The sequence below is a fragment of the Babylonia areolata genome, chromosome 18 (genome assembly GCF_041734735.1).
Source record: "Babylonia areolata isolate BAREFJ2019XMU chromosome 18, ASM4173473v1, whole genome shotgun sequence".
Taxonomy (NCBI): Eukaryota; Metazoa; Mollusca; class Gastropoda; order Neogastropoda; family Buccinidae; genus Babylonia; species Babylonia areolata.
Window position 1 is genome coordinate 1,822,794 of NC_134893.1, and position 19,511 is coordinate 1,842,304.

At 45.4% G+C, this 19,511-nt stretch overlaps 1 protein-coding gene across 1 annotated transcript; it reads right to left on the bottom strand.

Moving 5' to 3' along the window:
• Positions 1–440: 440 nt before the first annotated feature.
• LOC143293127 (QRFP-like peptide receptor) lies at positions 441–19,090 on the bottom strand. The gene is made up of 5 exons (XM_076604040.1): positions 18,447–19,090; positions 15,995–16,237; positions 14,282–14,481; positions 13,836–13,943; positions 441–3,663 (listed from the first exon to the last, which is right to left on the bottom strand). The coding sequence occupies exons 1-5, from the start codon at positions 18,787–18,789 to the stop codon at positions 3,061–3,063; spliced, it is 1,497 nt and encodes a 498-aa protein (XP_076460155.1). The 5' UTR covers positions 18,790–19,090; the 3' UTR covers positions 441–3,060.
• Positions 19,091–19,511: the final 421 nt, after the last annotated feature.

Below are 19,511 nucleotides of genomic sequence, written 5' to 3' on the forward strand. Positions count from 1 at the left end.
TGTGCGTTTGTGACAATTATCTGCTTTAAGATATTATATTATTACTATTAAAATGAAGTGCACACATTAAATGTTGTGAACTTGCAAATGGTCATAGTTTGGGTTAAAGTCATGAATGAGGTGTTTTTACAACCCCCCACCCCCACCCCCACTCCACACACACACACTCTCTCTCTCTCTCCCACCCACCCACACACACACACACATACACACACACTCTCTCTCTCTCCCACCCACCCACCCCCACACACACACACACACTTGTGACTCTCCCCCCCACACACACACACACACACACATACAAATATGTGCTTTCAAATCCGTTCAAATCCACTCATGTGGAAGAATTTCTTTCGGTGAACACACACACACACACACACACACACACACACACACACACACACACAGAGAAAGAGAGAGAGAGAGGCACAATACGGGCACATACACAACAAAAGACATACACACACACGCACACACACACACATTCGTGCACATATAACAGATTCATCTATGAATGCAGTGTATACATAAATGTAGATTAACATATTCATGTAGATAGTACAAATAAGTTACAAACTGTATAACGCTTGAACATTCTGCAAACATACATTATACTCATGTCTCTTGATTCCTCCAGCACTGTTGATGCTGTCACAAACATGTGCGATATGATGCCCATGGCTGTCTCCCACAAGAAGCTTCCTTACCCAAGTCCCTGCAGGAGGGGCGTGGAACGCCGGGAGGAAGGGCAGGGGCAGACAACTCGGTGTCGCCCATCTCCAGCAGCTGTAAGATGGTGGCGGCGGTCTGAAACGTCATGACTGCAGTGTTTGCCGGGACACGCCAGTAGTGTGAAGCTGCCAAGCCTGAAGGTTTGCCCAGTTTGGGTTGGCTTTGAGGTGATCAATGACCTCTCCTTTGGGAGTACCTGATTGTGGCTGCCCTGCACCGGCACTCCACAGAAGAGCGGTCAGAGGAGCTGGGTCCTTCCTTACTGATGGCATGGCTACAGTATCAAAGTGTCCTTCCTTACTGATGGCGTGGCTACAGTATCAAAGTGTCCTTCCTTACTGATGGCGTGGCTACAGTATCAAAGGGTCCTTCCTTACTGATGGCGTGGCTACAGTATCAAAGGGTCCTTCCTTACTGATGGCGTGGCTACAGTATCAAAGGGTCCTTCCTTACTGATGGCGTGGCTACAGTATCAAAGGGTCCTTCCTTACTGATGGCGTGGCTATAGTATCAAAGCTGTGTCCTTCCTTACTGATGGCGTGGCTACAGTATCAAAGCTGTGTCCTTCCTTACTGATGGCGTGGCTACAGTATCAAAGTCTCCTTCCTTACTGATGGCGTGGCTACAGTATCAAAGTGTCCTTCCTTACTGATGGCGTGGCTACAGTATCAAAGCTGGGTGCTTCCTTACTGATGGCGTGGCTACAGTATCAAAGGGTCCTTCTTTACGGATGGCGTGGCTACAGTATCAAAGTGTCCTTCCTCACTGATGGCGTGGCTACAGTATCAGAGCTGTGTCCTTCCTCACTTATGGCGTGGCTACAGTATCAAAGTGTCCTTCCTTACTGATGGCGTGGCTACAGTATCAAAGCTGTGTCCTTCCTTACTGATGGCGTGGCTACAGTATCAAAGCTGTGTCCTTCCTTACTGATGGCGTGGCTACAGTATCAAAGGGTCCTTCTTTACGGATGGCGTGGCTACAGTATCAAAGTGTCCTTCCTCACTGATGGCGTGGCTACAGTATCAAAGCTGTGTCCTTCCTCACTTATGGCGTGGCTACAGTATCAAAGGGTCCTTCCTTACTGATGGCGTGGCTACAGTATCAAAGCTGTGTCCTTCCTCACTTATGGCGTGGCTACAGTATCAAAGCTGTGTCCTTCCTCACTTATGGCGTGGCTACAGTATCAAAGGGTCCTTCCTTACTGATGGCGTGGCTACAGTATCAAAGGGTCCTTCCTTACTGATGGCGTGGCTACAGTATCAGAGCTGTGTCCTTCCTTACTGATGGCGTGGCTACAGTATCAAAGGGTCCTTCCTTACTGATGGCGTGGCTACAGTATCAAAGCTGTGTCCTTCCTCACTTATGGCGTGGCTACAGTATCAAAGGGTCCTTCCTTACTGATGGCGTGGCTACAGTATCAAAGGGTCCTTCCTTACTGATGGCGTGGCTACAGTATCAAAGGGTCCTTCCTTACTGATGGCGTGGCTACAGTATCAAAGGGTCCTTCCTTACTGATGGCGTGGCTACAGTATCAGAGCTGTGTCCTTCCTTACTGATGGCGTGGCTACAGTATCAAAGCTGGCGTATTATGCAAGCAAAAGCATGAACCCACGGTTACAACTGCAGACTACACGAACGGGCACAAAAAAAGTGAAAAGAAAAACAAAACAAAAAACCAAACAAACAGGATAGGTCATTAACTGTCATAATGATCAGCTCTGTGCTGGAACTCTTCACTGTTGATCATCACCGCCACTGAAGTCTGGATGCTGGGTTAGAAAGAACTCAGCACACTACAGGTCACCAAGTTAAGTTCTGGTCAATGATTATCACAGACGTCGTCCCCGCTCTGCTGGGTTGTGTTCAGTGAGACCACCACCACCACCACCACTATCCCAGCCCATCACAAGTCTTGAAGTCTCCATGGGGATGTGTACTCCCAGCAAGAACCCCGATCAGTCAGTCACGTGCTGGGGATGTGTACTCCCAGCAAGAACCCCGATCAGTCACAGTCACGTGCTGGGGATGTGTACTCCACCCAGCAAGAACCCCGATCAGTCACAGTCACGTGCTGGGGATGTGCCTGTCAAGTGGAACTCAGTACCCAGTGGCCATAGGGTTCCTTCAGGGAGAACCCCTTTCACCATCTGATGCAGCACGAAAGGCCGAAAACCCCGATCAATGTCAATGCCACTGCTGGGTTCCGGGGGTTCTGGTCAGGAGGAACCCCTCCCCACGTCACCACACGGTCATTCTGGGTTTTGGTTCCGTCACACAGTTCTGGTTCTGGTTCCGATCTGACGAGAAAAAAAACCTTACCAGCACTCGTTACAGAGTTCTGGTTCTGGCTCTGGTTCTGGTCTCGCGCAAAAACCCATCATCACTCGTCACAGAGTTCTGGTTCTGGTTCAGGTCGGACAGAAGAATTTCATCAGTTCTCACTGCAGTGTTCCGGTTCTGGTTCTGGTTCTGATCTTGGTCCTGGTTCCGGTCTGACGGAAGACCCACGGCATCACCATCGCTCAGGGCAGCAGGGCCGCTTTCTTCCTGACTGCCAGAAACCCCGGGATTCTCACTCTCGCCGCCAGGGTTCTCCTGGCCGGTACAGACCCAGCCCACCCCCAACCCCTTCCCCTTGGCCGTCAGAGCCGTGTTGATGAGCGTGGCGCTGGCTACCAGCCGACCCAGGGACGGCTTGGCCTTGACCTTTAACCTGTTGACATCCTCCACCAGGCTGACCCGGGGCGCGGGGTGGGTGGAGGCGGTGAGGCCCATCGGGGGTCGTCCCCGGCACAGCAGGCACAGGAAGAGCTGCCTGGCGGCCAGGCGGAAGTTGTCGTTGAGGCCTCCGTACAGGATGGGGTTGACGGCGCTGTTGGTGTACATCAGGAACACGGCGGCGTAGGACACCGGCTTGTGCCAGGCAGGCAGCTGCAAGGCAGGTCAGACAGTCACTTTGTTTGTTGACCAGGGTCACACATTGCCTGGACAAGGTATGTGTTGTTTACATCCAGCTCTCAACATCAAGGGACTAAAAACAGCAACTTGTCAACAGAAAGAGAAAGAGAGAAACACTGAACACATGAAAGAGAGAAACACTGAACACATGAAAGAGAGAAACACTGAACACAAGAAAGAGAGAAACACTGAACACATGAAAGAGAGAAACACTGAACACAAGAAAGAGAGAAACACTGAACACATGAAAGAGAGAAACACTGAACACATGAAAGAGAGAAACACTGAACACAAGAAAGAGAGAAACAGACTAAACACAAGAAAGAGAGAAACACTCTGAACACAAGAAAGAGAGAAACACTGAACACATGAAAGAGAGAAACACTCTGAACACATGAAAGAGAGAAACAGACTAAACACAAGAAAGAGAGAAACACTGAACACATGAAAGAGAGAAACAGACTAAACACAAGAAAGAGAGAAACACTGAACACATGAAAGAGAGAAACACTGAACACATGAAAGAGAGAAACACTCTGAACACATGAAAGAGAGAAACAGACTGAACACATGAAAGAGAGAAACACTGAACACATGAAAGAGAGAAACACTGAACACATGAAAGAGAGAAACACTCTGAACACATGAAAGAGAGAAACAGACTGAACACATGAAAGAGAGAAACACTCTGAACACAAGAAAGAGAGAAACACTGAACACAAGAAAGAAACACTGAACACAAGAAAGAGAGAAACACTGAACACATGAAAGAGAGAAACACTGAACACATGAAAGAGAGAAACACTCTGAACACATGAAAGAGAGAAACAGACTGAACACATGAAAGAGAGAAACACTCTGAACACAAGAAAGAGAGAAACACTGAACACAAGAAAGAGAGAAACACTGAACACAAGAAAGAGAGAAACACTCTGAACACATGAAAGAGAGAAACACTGAACACATGAAAGAGAGAAACAGACTGAACACATGAAAGAGAGAAACAGGCTGAACACATGAAAGAGAGAAACACTGAACACATGAAAGAGAGAAACACTGAACACATGAAAGAGAGAAACAGGCTGAACATATGAAAGAGAGAAACAGACTGAACACAAGAAAGAGAGAAACACTGAACACAAGAAAGAGAGAAACACTGAACACATGAAAGAGAGAAACACTGAACACATGAAAGAGAGAAACAGGCTGAACACAAGAAAGAGAGAAACACTGAACACATGAAAGAGAGAAACAGACTGAACACAAGAAAGAGAGAAACACTGAACACAAGAAAGAGAGAAACAGACTGAACACAAGAAAGAGAGAAACAGGCTGAACACAAGAAAGAGAGAAACACTGAACACATGAAAGAGAGAAACACTGAACACATGAAAGAGAGAAACAGGCTGAACACAAGAAAGAGAGAAACACTGAACACATGAAAGAGAGAAACACTGAACACATGAAAGAGAGAAACACTGAACACATGAAAGAGAGAAACAGACTGAACACATGAAAGAGAGAAACAGGCTGAACACATGAAAGAGAGAAACACTGAACACATGAAAGAGAGAAACACTGAACACATGAAAGAGAGAAACAGACTGAACAAAAGAAAGAGAGAAACACTGAACACATGAAAGAGAGAAACAGGCTGAACACAAGAAAGAGAGAAACACTGAACACATGAAAGAGAGAAACACTGAACACATGAAAGAGAGAAACAGGCTGAACACAAGAAAGAGAGAAACACTGAACACATGAAAGAGAGAAACAGGCTGAACACAAGAAAGAGAGAAACACTGAAGACATGAAAGAGAGAAACAGGCTGAACACAAGAAAGAGAGAAACACTGAACACATGAAAGAGAGAAACAGACTGAACACAAGAAAGAGAGAAACACTGAACACAAGAAAGAGAGAAACAGACTGAACACAAGAAAGAGAGAAACAGGCTGAACACAAGAAAGAGAGAAACACTGAACACATGAAAGAGAGAAACACTGAACACATGAAAGAGAGAAACACTGAACACATGAAAGAGAGAAACAGGCTGAACACATGAAAGAGAGAAACACACTGAACACATGAAAGAGAGAAACACTGAACACATGAAAGAGAGAAACACTGAACACATGAAAGAGAGAAACAGGCTGAACATATGAAAGAGAGAAACAGACTGAATACAAGAAAGAGAGAAACACTGAACACAAGAAAGAGAGAAACAGGCTGAACACAAGAAAGAGAGAAACACTGAACACATGAAAGAGAGAAACACTGAACACATGAAAGAGAGAAACACTGAACACAAGAAAGAGAGAAACAGGCTGAACACATGAAAGAGAGAAACACTCTGAACACAAGAAAGAGAGAAACACTCTGAACACATGAAAGAGAAAAACACTGAACACAAGAAAGAGAGAAACACTGAACACAAGAAAGAGAGAAACACTGAACACAAGAAAGAGAGAAACAGGCTGAACACATGAAAGAGAGAAACACTGAACACATGAAAGAGAGAAACACTGAACACAAGAAAGAGAGAAACACTGAACACATGAAAGAGAGAAACACTGAACACAAGAAAGAGAGAAACACTGAACACATGAAAGAGAGAAACAGGCTGAACACATGAAAGAGAGAAACACTGAACACAAGAAAGAGAAAAACACTGAACGCATGAAAGAGAGAAACAGGCTGAACACATGAAAGAGAGAAACAGGCTGAACACAAGAAAGAGAGAAACACTGAACTCAAGAAAGAGAGAAACACTGAACACAAGAAAGAGAGAAACACTGAACACATGAAATAGAGAAACAGGCTGAACACAAGAAAGAGAGAAACACTGAACACATGAAAGAGAGAAACACTGAACACAAGAAAGAGAGAAACAGGCTGAACACATGAAAGAGAGAAACACTCTGAACACAAGAAAGAGAGAAACACTCTGAACACATGAAAGAGAAAAACACTGAACACAAGAAAGAGAGAAACACTCTGAACACAAGAAAGAGAGAAACACTGAACACAAGAAAGAGAGAAACACTCTGAACACATGAAAGAGAGAAACAGGCTGAACACATGAAAGAGAGAAACACTGAACACAAGAAAGAGAGAAACACTGAACACATGAAAGAGAGAAACAGGCTGAACACATGAAAGAGAGAAACACTGAACACATGAAAGAGAGAAACACTGAACACATGAAAGAGAGAAACAGGCTGAACACATGAAAGAGAGAAACACTGAACACATGAAAGAGAGAAACACTGAACACAAGAAAGAGAGAAACACTGAACACATGAAAGAGAGAAACAGGCTGAACACATGAAAGAGAGAAACACTGAACACATGAAAGAGAGAAACAGGCTGAACACAAGAAAGAGAGAAACACTCTGAACACAAGAAAGAGAGAAACACTGAACACAAGAAAGAGAGAAACAGGCTGAACACATGAAAGAGAGAAACACTGAACACAAGAAAGAGAGAAACAGGCTGAACACAAGAAAGAGAGAAACACTGAACACATGAAAGAGAGAAACACTGAACACATGAAAGAGAGAAACAGGCTGAACACAAGAAAGAGAGAAACACTGAACTCAAGAAAGAGAGAAACACTGAACACAAGAAAGAGAGAAACACTGAACACAAGAAAGAGAGAAACACTGAACACAAGAAAGAGAGAAACAGACTGAACACAAGAAAGAGAGAAACAGGCTGAACACAAGAAAGAGAGAAACACTGAACACATGAAAGAGAGAAACACTGAACACATGAAAGAGAGAAACAGGCTGAACACATGAAAGAGAGAAACACACTGAACACATGAAAGAGAGAAACACTGAACACATGAAAGAGAGAAACAGGCTGAACATATGAAAGAGAGAAACAGACTGAGCACAAGAAAGAGAGAAACACTGAACACAAGAAAGAGAGAAACAGGCTGAACACAAGAAAGAGAGAAACACTGAACACATGAAAGAGAGAAACACTGAACACATGAAAGAGAGAAACACTGAACACAAGAAAGAGAGAAACAGGCTGAACACATGAAAGAGAGAAACACTCTGAACACAAGAAAGAGAGAAACACTCTGAACACATGAAAGAGAAAAACACTGAACACAAGAAAGAGAGAAACACTGAACACAAGAAAGAGAGAAACACTGAACACAAGAAAGAGAGAAACAGGCTGAACACATGAAAGAGAGAAACACTGAACACATGAAAGAGAGAAACACTGAACACAAGAAAGAGAGAAACACTGAACACATGAAAGAGAGAAACACTGAACACATGAAAGAGAGAAACACTGAACACATGAAAGAGAGAAACAGGCTGAACACATGAAAGAGAGAAACACACTGAACACATGAAAGAGAGAAACACTGAACACATGAAAGAGAGAAACAGGCTGAACATATGAAAGAGAGAAACAGACTGAGCACAAGAAAGAGAGAAACACTGAACACAAGAAAGAGAGAAACAGGCTGAACACAAGAAAGAGAGAAACACTGAACACATGAAAGAGAGAAACACTGAACACATGAAAGAGAGAAACACTGAACACAAGAAAGAGAGAAACAGGCTGAACACATGAAAGAGAGAAACACTCTGAACACAAGAAAGAGAGAAACACTCTGAACACATGAAAGAGAAAAACACTGAACACAAGAAAGAGAGAAACACTGAACACAAGAAAGAGAGAAACACTGAACACAAGAAAGAGAGAAACAGGCTGAACACATGAAAGAGAGAAACACTGAACACATGAAAGAGAGAAACACTGAACACAAGAAAGAGAGAAACACTGAACACATGAAAGAGAGAAACACTGAACACAAGAAAGAGAGAAACACTGAACACATGAAAGAGAGAAACAGGCTGAACACATGAAAGAGAGAAACACTGAACACAAGAAAGAGAAAAACACTGAACGCATGAAAGAGAGAAACAGGCTGAACACATGAAAGAGAGAAACAGGCTGAACACAAGAAAGAGAGAAACACTGAACTCAAGAAAGAGAGAAACACTGAACACAAGAAAGAGAGAAACACTGAACACATGAAATAGAGAAACAGGCTGAACACAAGAAAGAGAGAAACACTGAACACATGAAAGAGAGAAACACTGAACACAAGAAAGAGAGAAACAGGCTGAACACATGAAAGAGAGAAACACTCTGAACACAAGAAAGAGAGAAACACTCTGAACACATGAAAGAGAAAAACACTGAACACAAGAAAGAGAGAAACACTCTGAACACAAGAAAGAGAGAAACACTGAACACAAGAAAGAGAGAAACACTCTGAACACATGAAAGAGAGAAACAGGCTGAACACATGAAAGAGAGAAACACTGAACACAAGAAAGAGAGAAACACTGAACACATGAAAGAGAGAAACAGGCTGAACACATGAAAGAGAGAAACACTGAACACGTGAAAGAGAGAAACACTGAACACATGAAAGAGAGAAACAGGCTGAACACATGAAAGAGAGAAACACTGAACACATGAAAGAGAGAAACACTGAACACAAGAAAGAGAGAAACACTGAACACATGAAAGAGAGAAACAGGCTGAACACATGAAAGAGAGAAACACTGAACACATGAAAGAGAGAAACACTGAACACATGAAAGAGAGAAACAGGCTGAACACAAGAAAGAGAGAAACACTCTGAACACAAGAAAGAGAGAAACACTGAACACAAGAAAGAGAGAAACAGGCTGAACACATGAAAGAGAGAAACACTGAACACAAGAAAGAGAGAAACACTCTGAACACAAGAAAGAGAGAAACACTGAACACATGAAAGAGAGAAACACTGAACACATGAAAGAGAGAAACACTGAACACAAGAAAGAGAGAAACACTGAACACAAGAAAGAGAGAAACACTGAACACAAGAAAGAGAGAAACACTGAACACAAGAAAGAGAGAAACACTGAACACATGAACGAGAGAAACAGGCTGAACACATGAAAGAGAGAAACACTGAACACAAGAAAGAGAGAAACACTGAACACAAGAAAGAGAGAAACACTGAACACAAGAAAGAGAGAAACACTGAACACATGAAAGAGAGAAACAGGATCTAGAAGGCAGTGTCTGACTGACAAGGATCAGTAACGACTGTTTGACTGGACGTTAACTGATGTTCAGTTATCAGTAACGACTGTTTGACTGGACGTTAACTGATGTTCAGTTATCAGTAACGACTGTTTGACTGGACGTTAACTGATTGTCAGTTATCAGTAACGACTGTTTGACTGGACGTTAATGATTGTCAGTTATCAGTAACGACTGTTTGACTGGACGTTAATGATTGTCAGTTATCAGTAACGACTGTTTGACTGGACGTTAACTGATTGTCAGTTATCAGTAACGACTGTTTGACTGGACGTTAATGATTGTCAGTTATCAGTAACGACTGTTTGACTGGACGTTAATGATTGTCAGTTATCAGTAACGACTGTTTGACTGGACGTTAACTGATGTTCAGTTATCAGTAACGACTGTTTGACTGGACGTTAATGATTGTCAGTTATCAGTAACGACTGTTTGACTGGACGTTAATTGTCAGTTATCAGTAACGACTGTTTGACTGGACGTTAACTGATGTTCAGTCATCGTGTCAACTTTCGTCAGTTATATGAACAAAACTATCGACTAAGTCGGGACAAAAATTCGTTGATGGGGCATTAATCGTCAGGAAGATGGCGACTTAGGAGACTGGCTTGTGTCAGGTGGGCAGAGGAGAGAACAGGATCTTTTGAAGGCAGTGTCTTCAAGCATCAGTACCATCTACTGCCTTGTGTCAGAGGGGACAAACAGGATCTTTTGAAGGCAGTGTCTTCAAGCACCAGTAACATCTACTGCCTTGTGTCAGAGGGACAAACAGGGCCGTTTGAAGGCAGTGTCTTCAAGCATCAGTACCATCCACTGCCTTGTGTCAGAGGGGACAAACAGGGCCGTTTGAAGGCAGTGTCTTCAAGCACCAGTACCATCTACTGCCTTGTGTCAGAGGGGACAAACAGGGCCGTTTGAAGGCAGTGTCTTCAAGCATCAGTACCATCTACTGCCTTGTGTCAGAGGGACAAACAGGATCGTTTGAAGGCAGTGTCTTCAAGCATCAGTAACATCTACTGCCTTGTGTCAGAGGGACAAACAGGGCCGTTTGAAGGCAGTGTCTTCAAGCACCAGTACCATCTACTGCCTTGTGTCAGAGGGGACAAACAGGGCTGTTTGAAGGCAGTGTCTTCAAGCACCAGTACCATCCACTGCCTTGTGTCAGAGGGACAAACAGGGCCGTTTGAAGGCAGTGTCTTCAAGCATCAGTACCATCTACTGCCTTGTGTCAGAGGGACAAACAGGGCCGTTTGAAGGCAGTGTTTTCAAGCACCAGTACCATCTACTGCCTTGTGTCAGATGGGACAAATAAGATCGTTTGAAGGCAGTGTCTTCAAAGAGCGCTAACATCTGGTTGATGGGGGCTTTGATTAATCGTCAGTCATCATATCAACAGTGAATCACAGACAGTATGAATGCACTGTGTCCAGGGCTGGGCACGGGCAGTCGGTGCACAGTCATCTCCTGCCACCCTTTTAACCCTCCCCACCTGTTGTCATGTAAGTATATTGTCGGCAAAGTCATGTAAAAAAGAAAACGAAAAAAAAACAAAACCAACCAAACAAAAAAAAAAAAAAAAAAAGTTTGTGGGGCTTTTATTTGTCATCTACACACCAACAATACAGCTGTCGATGAATTAGGCACGTAAATGATGGAAGCACCAATGAATAAGCGTCGATGATTATGTTGTGAATAGTATCTGGTAAAATAGATACACGAATAAACAAATGAGCAAGTTAATAAATAAATAAATGAACAGTTAAGCCAACATATAAACAAACAAATAAATGAATAAACAACAAGAAAGAAAGAAAGAAAGGAGCAGATAAAGAAAGAAACATTTATCACAAACGCTGTCGATGAAGTCAAGTGAACAGAAAAGGAGAAGAGTTGTGATTTAACCCTGTTTGCACTGGCACTTCACATCGAGTTGTGTGTGGGCTGGAGTGTCACAAGGGAGGTAATAAACGACCCCCGCTGTGACGGACACTGTCAGGTTCAGTTTGATGGAGGCGCTACAGCCTGCTGACTGACACATACACACCACTCCAAGTCTGCTGTCATGAAAGACAAACAAATCTACAATCAATTTACCGTTAACAAGCAGTGCCAAACGTGTTTTCAGTAATTACTCTACAGAAAAGTTCACGTAGAATGTGTATCTGTCGTTCGTGTGTCGTTATTCAGTTTCTGTTTTGAAAAAAAAAAAAAGAAAGAAAGAAAGAAAAGAAAAGAAAAAGTACAAAATCACAGACTGCACGAATTGCACGAAACTCAACCTTCAGTACATGAAGCACACAATAAACAAACACAGAAACCTACTGACAACGAGATTCGGACAACAGCTAAAGGAACAATGCCCCCTATATCACACAATGTGCACAGTCTGTGTAAACATATCACTTGAGAAGAGACATTCCGTTGGAAAGCTTCGTCTGAGAAAGACAAAGATTCAAAGGATTAGTTCTACACGAAATAAATCACTTCACACTTTCCTCAAACACTAGTGCCCCCACTCCACCCCCTTTCCCTCTCCACCCCCACCACCCTCCCGACTCCGGAAAGCCTCAGCGGCAGTTAGTCAGTGCTCTGCTGCACGGGGAACACTGGGTTAACGGTTGCGAAAGGTTGGGTTGTATCGTGTCGTGTCATGTGTGTCGTGTCGTGTCGTTGTAGTGTAGTGTAGTGTAGTGTAGTGTAGTGTAGGGTAGGGTAGTGTAATGTAATGCAGTGCAGTGCAGTGTAGTGTAGTGTAGTGTAGTGTAGCATACCTTGTCCCCCAGGTGATGGTCACTGTACAAAGGGTACAGGTTGGTCACCTGGAAGGGGATGGTGCAGTGTAGTGTAGTGTAGTGTAGTGTAGTGTAGTGTAGTGTAGTGTAGTGTAGTGCAGTGTAGTTTAGTGTAGTGTAGTGTAGTGTAGTGTAGTGTAGTTTAGTTTAGTGTAGTGTAGTGTAGCGTAGTGCAGTGTAGTGTAGTGTAGTGTAGTGTAGTGTAGCGTAGTGCAGTGTAGTGTAGTGTAGTGTAGTGTAGTGTAGTGTAGTGTAGTGTAGTGCAGTGCAGTGCAGTGTAGTGCAGTGTAGCATACCTTGTCCCCCAGGTGGTGGTCACTGTACAAGGGGTACAGGTTGGTCACCTGTTTAGTGTAGTGTAGTGTAGTGTAGCGTAGTGTAGTGTAGTGTAGTGTAGTGTAGTGTAGTGAAGTGTAGTGTAGTGTAGTGTAGTGTAGCATACCTTGTCCCCCAGGTGGTGGTCACTGTACAAGGGGTACAGGTTGGTCACCTGTTTAGTGTAGTGTAGTGTAGTGTAGTGTAGTGTAGTGTAGTGTAGTGTAGTGTAGTGTAGTGCAGTGCAGTGTAGTGTAGTGTAGTGTAGTGTAGCGTAGTGCAGTGTAGTGTAGTGTAGTGTAATGTAGTGTAGTGTACTGTAGTGTAGTGTAGTGTAGTGTAGTGTAGTGTAGTGCAGTGTAGCATACCTTGTCCCCCAGGTGGTGGTCACTGTACAAGGGGTACAGGTTGGTCACCTGGAAGGGGATGGTGTAGTGTAGTGTAGTGTAGTGTAGTGTACTGTAGTGTAGTGTACTGTAGTGTAGTGTAGTGCAGTGTAGCATACCTTGTCCCCCAGGTGGTGGTCACTGTACAAGGGGTACAGGTTGGTCACCTGGAAGGGGATGGTGTAGTGTAGTGTAGTGTAGTGTAGTGTAGTGTAGTGTAGTGTAGTGCAGTGCAGTGCAGTGCAGTGCAGTGTAGTGTAGTGTAGTGTAGTGTAGTGTAGTGCAGTGTAGTGTAGTGTAGTGTAGTGTAGTGTAGTGTAGTGCAGTGTAGTGTAGTGTAGTGTAGTGTAGCGTAGTGTAGTGTAGTGCAGTGAAGTGTTGTGTAGTGCAGTGTAGTGTAGTGTAGTGTAGCGTAGTGTAGTGTAGTGCAGTGAAGTGTTGTGTAGTGCAGTGTAGTGTAGTGTAGTGTAGTGTAGTGTAGTGTAGTGTAGTGTAGTGTAGTGTAGTGTAGTGTAGCATACCTTGTCCCCCAGGTGGTGGTCACTGTACAAGGGGTACAGGTTGGTCACCTGGAATGGGATGGTGCACACCATGAAGGCCACCAGCACCACCAACAGCATCTTCACTACCTGCACGGACAGCACAGAATGAATGAATGAATAGGTAGGTAGATAGATAGATACATAGACAGACAGACAGATAGGTAGAGAGATAGATAGATAGATGATAGATAGATAGATGGATGGATGTATAGATGAATATATATAATATATATATATATAAATGGCGGGGAAAAGATAGAAAAAAATTAACAAATAAAAGATAGATAGATACATACATACATACATACATACATACATACATAGATAGATAGATTATCAATCAATCAGACAATAAATAAATAAATAAATATATAGATAAATAAACATAATCAATTTTTTTTCAAAATAACTAAACACACAGCCACCTTTGTCTTGGACTGTCGCTGCACGGAAGACGTGGAGTGGCGGCCTATCGACGCGGGCTGCAGTCTGCAGCAGCGCAGTCTGTGGATGATGACGGCGTAGACAGCGGTCATGACGGCCATGGGCAGCCAGTTGAGGACCACCGTCACCACTGTCCAGTAGGCCCGCTTCGACGTCAGGCCCTGGTCACACCCCCCGCTCCCTGGGGGTGGGGAGTGGGGAGGGGTGGGGGTGGGGGGATGTGAATGGGTGCCAGGGGGGTAAAGTGGGGAGGGGTGGGGGTGGGGGGATGTGAATGGGTGCCAGGGGGGTAAAGTGGGGAGGGGTGGGGGTGGGGGGATGTGAATGGGTGCCAGGGGGGTAAAGTGGGGAGGGGTGGGGGTGGGGGGATGTGAATGGGTGCCAGGGGGGTAAAGTGGGGAAGGGGTGGGGGTGGGGGGATGTGAATGGGTGCCAGGGGGGTAAAGTGGGGAGGGGTGGGGGTGGGGGGATGTGAATGGGTGCCAGGGGGGTAAAGTGGGGAGGGGTGGGGGTGGGGGGATGTGAATGGGTGCCAGGGGGGTAAAGTGGGGAGGGGTGGGGGTGGGGGGATGTGAATGGGTGCCAGGGGGGTAAAGTGGGGAGGGGTGGGGGTGGGGGGATGTGAATGGGTGCCAGGGGGGTAAAGTGGGGAGGGGTGGGGGTGGGGGGATGTGAATGGGTGCCAGGGGGGTAAAGTGGGGAGGGGTGGGGGTGGGGGGATGTGAATGGGTGCCAGGGGGGTAAAGTGGGGAGGGGTGGGGGTGGGGGGATGTGAATGGGTGCCAGGGGGGTAAAGTGGGGAGGGGTGGGGGTGGGGGGATGTGAATGGGTGCCAGGGGGGTAAAGTGGGGAGGGGTGGGGGTGGGGGGATGTGAATGGGTGCCAGGGGGGTAAAGTGGGGAGGGGTGGGGGGTGGGGGATGTGAATGGGTGCCAGGGGGGTAAAGTGGGGAGGGGTGGGGGTGGGGGGATGTGAATGGGTGCCAGGGGGGTAAAGTGGGGAAGGGGTGGGGGTGGAGATGGGGGAATGTGAATGGGGCCCAGGGGGGGGGGTAAGGTGGGGAGGGAGGGGGTTGGTTGTTGGTGGGATGAATGGGGTGAGGGTGGTGTTTGGGGGGTGCGTTTGAAAATAGGTGATGATAACACTACTGCTAGTACTACTACTACTACAACTACAGATAAGTACAGATGATTACAATGCTACGAAGAAGAAGAAGTAGAAGAAGAAGAAGAAGAAGAAGAACAACAACAACAACAACAACAACGACGATTAAAAATAATATGTGCATTCTTGCGTTTGATCCATCTCTCTAGGAGGCGCCATTAACAACACGTATGTGCCCACTCCACTCTGCCACCTCCTCATATAGGTTCAAACAAAGGTGTGTAAGTGCTTACACAGCGCACACACACACACACACACACACACACACACACACACACACACACACAAACGCAGACACACACAGACACACAGACACAGACACCCACAGACACACACAGGCACACACACACACAGACACACACAGATACACACAGACACAGACACACACACACAGACACACACACACACACACACCCGTAAACACAGCCGGCCAGACATCAGTACAAAACACTCCACATTCCCCCCCCCCCCCCTCCCCCCTATCCCCTCCACCCATACCCACCCATACCCACCCACCCACCCACACCTACCCGTGGACACAGCCGGCCAGACATCAGTACAGAACGTCTCCACGTAGTCCTGCCACTCCCTCTGGCGGTAGGTGTAGAAGAAGAGGGGAGGCAATCCGATGCCAAGGGCAGACAACCAGACGAGGGTGACGACCAGGCCCACCCGTCGCTCCATGACCCTGGCCTTGAGGGGGAAGGTGATGGCGATGAAGCGGTCCCCCGCTATGGCCACCAGGGTTAGCACGCTGCCTACCATGGCCGTCACTGCACAACACGTCCACTTTTACTTTCACTTTCACTTTCTCTAGGAGGGTAACAGTTTCACTTTCACTTTCTCAAAGAGGCGTCACTGGCGAACTTTCATTTTCACTTTCACCCTCTCAAGAAGGTGACACTGCGTTCGGACAAATCCATAATATGCTACACCACATCTTGCTAGGCAGATGGCCGACCAGCAGCGTAACCATAACATATTGCATTTAGTCAGCTCTTGAGAGCACGTATGTATATTTGTGTAGCTATCAGAGTGGATATCTTGCACAGAATTTTGCCAGAGGGCAACAGTCTCGTTGCCATGGGTTCTTTTTCAGTGCGCCAAGTGTGTGCTGCACACGGGACCTCGGTTTATCGTCTCAGCCGAATGACTGGACACTCAGTTTGATTTTCCTGTCAAATCTGGGGAAAGGGCGAGAGCGGGATTCGAACCCAAGCCCTCACGGACTCTCTGTATTGGCAGATGAGCGTCTGGACCATTCTGCCACTGGCACAAACACAAGCAGGTCAAATTTGATAACGATATTGATAACTATGGCTATGGTTTGTTAGAATCGTCACCATCATATCATCATCACTTGCAGCAGCAGCGTCACCATCATCATCATCATCATCATCATTGTAGTCGTCGTGGTGGTCATCGTCGTTATATTCATCATATTCATCACCATCATCATCAGTAGTCAGCAGTGGCAGCAGCAGTAGAACGTGGAACATGACATGTGAAGGAAACAATCGCTGGTCCACAATTCTGTCACTGTGCTGGTCCACGATTCTGTCACTGTGCTGGTCCACGATTCTGTCACTGTGCTGGTCCACAATTCTGTCAATGTGCTGGTCCACAATTCTGTCAATGTGCTGGTCCACGATTCTGTCAATGTGCTGGTCCACAATTTTGTCAATGTGTTGTTACACAATTCTGTCACTGTGTTTGTATATAACTTTGTCACAGTGCTGGTCCACAATTCTGTCAATGTGCTGGTCCACAATTCTGTCAATGTGCTGGTCCACAATTCTGTCAATGTGCTGGTACACAATTCTGTCACTGTGTTTGTATATAACTTTGTCACAGTGCTGGTCCACAATTCTGTCACTGTGCTGGTCCACAATTCTGTCACTGTGCTGGTCCACAATTCTGTCACTGTGCTGGTCCACAATTCTGTCACTGTGCTGGTACACAATTTTGTCAATGTGCTTGCATATAATTCTGTCGAAGTGCTTGTATATAATTCTGTCAGTGTGTCGGTACACAATTCTTTTGTCAATGTGCTGGTTCACAATTCTGTCAATTCTGTCAATGTGCTGGTTCACAATTCTGTCAATGTGCTGGTTCACAATCCTCTTCTCAAAGTAAAATGACAAGATGTTTAATGTAACCATCATTATGGTTATAATAATGATTAGGAAGATGATAAAAGTCAGTATGATTATAATAATGACCAGGAAGACGATGAAAATAGTATCATCATCCTTGCTGTCATTATCAGTATAATGATGAAAGTTATAGCCAGTAGAAGTAGTACGTATGATCCACCAATCCGCTTCAACGAAATCATTGTGGCAATAGAGGCAACACAGAAAACTACTTTAAATGCATGGATAGAAAGACAGACAGTCAGATGGGACATACATACATACATACAGACCGACAGACCAACAGACCAATAAACACATATATAGATAGACAGACAGACATATACATACATACATACATACATACATACAGACAGACAGACAGACAGACCGACAGACTGATAGATAGATAGACATGCATACATACATACATACATACATACCGACAGACTGGCAGATAGATAGATAGATAGATAGATAGATAGATAGATAGATAGATAGATAGATAGATAGACAGAGAGACAGACAGATAGATAGATAGATAGATAGATAGATAGATAGATAGATAGACAGATAGATAGATAGACAGACAGAGACACAGACAGATAGATAGATAGATAGATAGATAGATAGATAGATAGATAGACAGACAGAGAGACAGACAGATAGATAGATAGATAGATAGATAGATAACACAGCACAACACAACACAACACAGCACAACACAACACAACACAACACAACACAACACAGCACAACACAACACAACACAACACAACACAGCACAGCACAATACTACACAACACAACACAACACAACACAACACCACCAAGCAAAGCCCCTTCACCTTGCAGAAAACTGTTGAACTTGCAGAGGAAGGCTCCTAGTGGCCATCCGTCCTTATCTTTGGACACGACGTCCGTGCTGACGTGGATCCACATGGGACCCAGCGCCACCAGAAGGTCAGCCACCGCCATGTTGGCGATGTAACAATTGGTGCTGGTGCGCATGCGCGGCGAGCGCGCGACCACGGCGATGAGGACGAGGTTGCCGACGACAGCGACGAGCTCCACGAGGACGCAGGTGGCGATCTTGAGGCCGATCTCCCAGGAGGGGAGGGGCTGGGGGAGCTCTCCAGGGAACGGGGTGTCCGTGTAGTCCCGGTCCTCGGCGGGCTGACAGCCAGGCATTGTGTGTGTGTGTGTGTGTGTGTGTGTGTGTGTGTGTGTGTGTGTGTGTGTGTGTGTGTGTGTGAATTTTTTTTATCACCTGTGAAATAAAGTTTTCAAAGACGATGGTGCACAGTGCTCCCTTCCTGAACCCAATCTGAAGTCCGACATGTACACCTTACTGACAAACCGTCAGTCTGAAGTCCGACATGTACACCTTACTGACAAACCGTCAGTCTGAAGTCCGACATGTACACCTTACTGACAAACCGTCAGTCTGAAGTCCGACATGTACACCTTACTGACAAACCGTCAGTCTGAAGTCCGACATGTACACCTTACTGACAAACCGTCAGTCTGAAGTCTGACATGTACAGTCTGAAGTCTGACATGTACACCTTACTGACAAACCGTCAGTCTGAAGTCCGACATGTACACCTTACTGACAAACCGCCAGTCTGAAGTCCGACATGTACACCTTACTGACAAACCGCCAGTCTGAAGTCCGACATGTACACCTTACGACAAACTGTCAGTCTGAAGTCCGACATGTACACCTTACGACAAACTGTCAGTCTGAAGTCCGACATGTACACTTTACTGACAAACCGTCAGTCTGAAGTCCGACATGTACACCTTACTGACAAACCGTCAGTCTGAAGTCCGACATGTACACCTTACGACAAACTGTCAGTTTTGGAAACCCCCAGGTAACACCAAGGCCTCATGTTGTGCATCTGCTC